Source organism: Penaeus monodon, unplaced genomic scaffold, assembly GCF_015228065.2.
Source record: "Penaeus monodon isolate SGIC_2016 unplaced genomic scaffold, NSTDA_Pmon_1 PmonScaffold_676, whole genome shotgun sequence".
NCBI classification, from domain to species: Eukaryota; Metazoa; Arthropoda; class Malacostraca; order Decapoda; family Penaeidae; genus Penaeus; species Penaeus monodon.
The window spans coordinates 21438-24301 of NW_023661839.1; the positions used below are offsets into that span (position 1 = coordinate 21438).

The 2864-nt window shown below is 43.1% G+C and overlaps 1 protein-coding gene across 1 annotated transcript in view; it reads right to left on the reverse strand.

Annotated features, from left to right (window-relative positions):
- Nucleotides 1-2546, reverse strand: part of LOC119571547 — a 4105-nt gene extending 1559 nt beyond the window's left edge. The window contains exons 1-5 of the mRNA XM_037918803.1: nt 1706-2546; nt 818-1566; nt 547-672; nt 285-353; nt 1-157 (exon numbers count right to left, since the gene is read on the reverse strand). The exon at nt 1-157 is cut by the window's left edge and continues 1559 nt beyond it. Coding sequence (XP_037774731.1) covers nt 1-157; nt 285-353; nt 547-672; nt 818-1566; nt 1706-2546 — 1942 coding nt within the window. The remainder of the gene's footprint in view (nt 158-284; nt 354-546; nt 673-817; nt 1567-1705) is intronic.
- Nucleotides 2547-2864: the final 318 nt, after the last annotated feature.

A 2864-nucleotide genomic window follows, 5' to 3' on the forward strand; every position in this document is an offset into this window, starting at 1 on the left:
AACCGTCTGAGAAAGCAGTCTTTTGGCGATCACTTTCGTTTACCTCTACAGTCCAGTAGGCAGATTTAGCGTCTAGTGCAGTAAACCAGTGGGTACCTGCTAACTTGTCGATGGTCTCATCAAGCCTGGGCATGGGGTAGGTATCAGCTAGGGTGATCTTGTTAAGATTGCGGAAGTCAATGCAGAACCTTATGCTCCATCCTTCTTCCTCCTCACCAAGACTACAGGGGATAACCATGGCGAGGTCGAAGGCTCAATGATGCCATCCCGCAACATTGCCTCACATTCTTGTCGTATGGTGTCACGGGCACTTTCAGGTAGCCTCCACTGTCGTGTACGGATGGGTCCTTCATCTGTAGTTACAATATTATGATTAATATTAGGGACACAACCAAGAGGAGCATCTTCGTTAAATAAATCGCTATACTGTTCCAAGATAGTAAGCAATTTCCCTCTGTGCACAGATCCTAAATGTTCCAAGTTCTCTCTTGGGATGGTCCCCTCCATATCGGAAGTAGTTTTCAATGTACACACATCCATACTTACTGGGGGGAAGACATCAAAATCATCACTAGTGTAGCCAAAATCACCAATACCTTTGATAAGCATTTTGCTTATCAAAGTCATCAGTAAAATCGTCCAAAGCCATAGGTTCACTTGGTTCCATCTCATCTGGAAGATGCACAGGATTAGAGTTGACATATATATCATTCACCACGTTTACACTGGCCAACTTCATTCCCTCTTTCAATAATACTGGGTGGGGCTTATCATTTACGACCCAAACACTTGCACTATTTTTAGTAACTGAAACTACGCTTCTTGGCACTAGAATTCTGGCTGTTCTGCCTTGCACTAACCCGATAGGTTCATCAAACTCGCTGCTCACTGTAGTATTGACAAAGCAGCCTGATTTGGGCTGACAAATCACTGACCGAGATACACATAAACTCGGTGAAAAATTATTATCATTGTTACAGTTATTCACAAGTCTTACACCTAGAGATGATTGATCAGAAAACCAGAAAGGGACCCTCACATTATTAAAAGACATGTAATTCTGGGGAGGAGTGAGATTTACAACTAACTGAAAATTAAAATTTCGAATAAAATCTATGCCAAGCAACATCTCTCCAGGGAATGATATGTCCTTAAAAACCACAACTGGGTGATTACATTTTACCGTGTCCTCTATAGAAACTTTTACATGAACTTCACCTAGACCATTGAATACAACACCTGAGGCACCTTTAAATGTTCGTTCAATAGGAGTGACAGACGATATATTTAACTTCTCACATGTACTCTCCTTAAGTATGGTCACTTCAGACCCAGTATCCACAAAACATGTACAGATCTTCCCATTAACATGTAGCCTAACCAGAGGACGACCCCATTTAATTTTACTCTCCAGCATGGTTATCTTGGGAACCTGAGATTTCCTGGTTTTCTGATCCCCATCTTTGCTCATCTGGCCTTCCCGAGTGAAATTCCTCACGTGCTGGTGAAGACCTCGCCCTGCCGTGAGGCGGCTGAAAGGGGCACTGCCGTGCAAAGTGCCCGGCTCTGTGACAATTAAAACACTGCAGGGTTCTCTGGCGTAGCCTGCAATCTGCCGTGTTATGACTGTTACTTTGGTGATATTGGCAGTACCTTTCTACTGAAGCGACCTGCCTTAAGCGCATCGGCCGTGAACTTTGATTACCTGGGACTGAAGGTCCCTCACCTGAAGCATGAATGCGTAGGTTCCACACACGTTGTGCTGCATCAACAAGCGATGGTAAGCCCTCATCCTCCCTTAAAACTATAGCTTCCCGTAGCCAATGGGGTAAACCTTGCAAAAACACCCTTCTAATTAATTCATCCGGCACACCAACGGCTATTGGGTAATCCCGGTATCCTTGATAAACTAATCCCTCAACCGAAATGAAGAAATCCAACGGTGCTTGATTATGACTTAATTTGGAACCATGTAAATGTTTAAAAAATTCAGTACTAGAGCAAGTCCCCCTGAACTTTGACCTTGCCAGAGCTTTGAAATCATCCCAGTTCTGTATGCCATCAAAAACAGGAGAATTAACAATCAAGTCTGCCGTCCCTCTACACGAAGCTCTCGCTGCGCGAATATACGCTTCATCATTAGCAGGTTTAACTAAATTCTCTATGGCCCGTAACCAAGATTCTACTTCTTGATTACGCTTTAATGGGAAGGCTGCCGATATTTCCGCTTTGAATTTAGGCACCGAATCTTCTCTATTTATGACATACTCAATAGCCGTTTGCGTGACAGGTGCAATATTAGAAGAGTTATGGGGGCTAGTCTCTCTCAATAAATTCTCATATCTTTCCGTCAGCGTAGCACAACGTTGTTCCAGCTCATTGCAACGAGCCGTCAGCTCTTCGTACATTGAGAGGTCCATGTTCACTTCGTTGCCGTTACTCTGGTTAATTAAGGGTAACGTTACGTTACTAGAATCTGAAGCGTTTAGATTTCCTTCTGCACCAGCTTCACTTTGCCTTAAGCGCTTACTTCTCTTACCCGGCATATTTTATAAAACTATTGGTAATTAAAACTAAAGAGATCTAGCATTCGCTAATTCATCACCATGCCTTGGCTCTGACTGAATGAGACAAGATGACAAGCAATTGACAGTGTCGCATCCCACCTGCTGGCACCAAAAAGAAATGGTAGTTGTAGTGATTGTTCTTTAATTTACTTTAATTACCCTCGTTAATTAGGTCATTAGCGCTGCCACCACCTGGTTAATACGTCCAGGAACAATAAGTGTACCGAAAGAAGAAGACGTGTAGAAGGGTGTAAATGGTAAAAAGGAAAGCATGCATGTGAGAAGAGGAAAAATGAC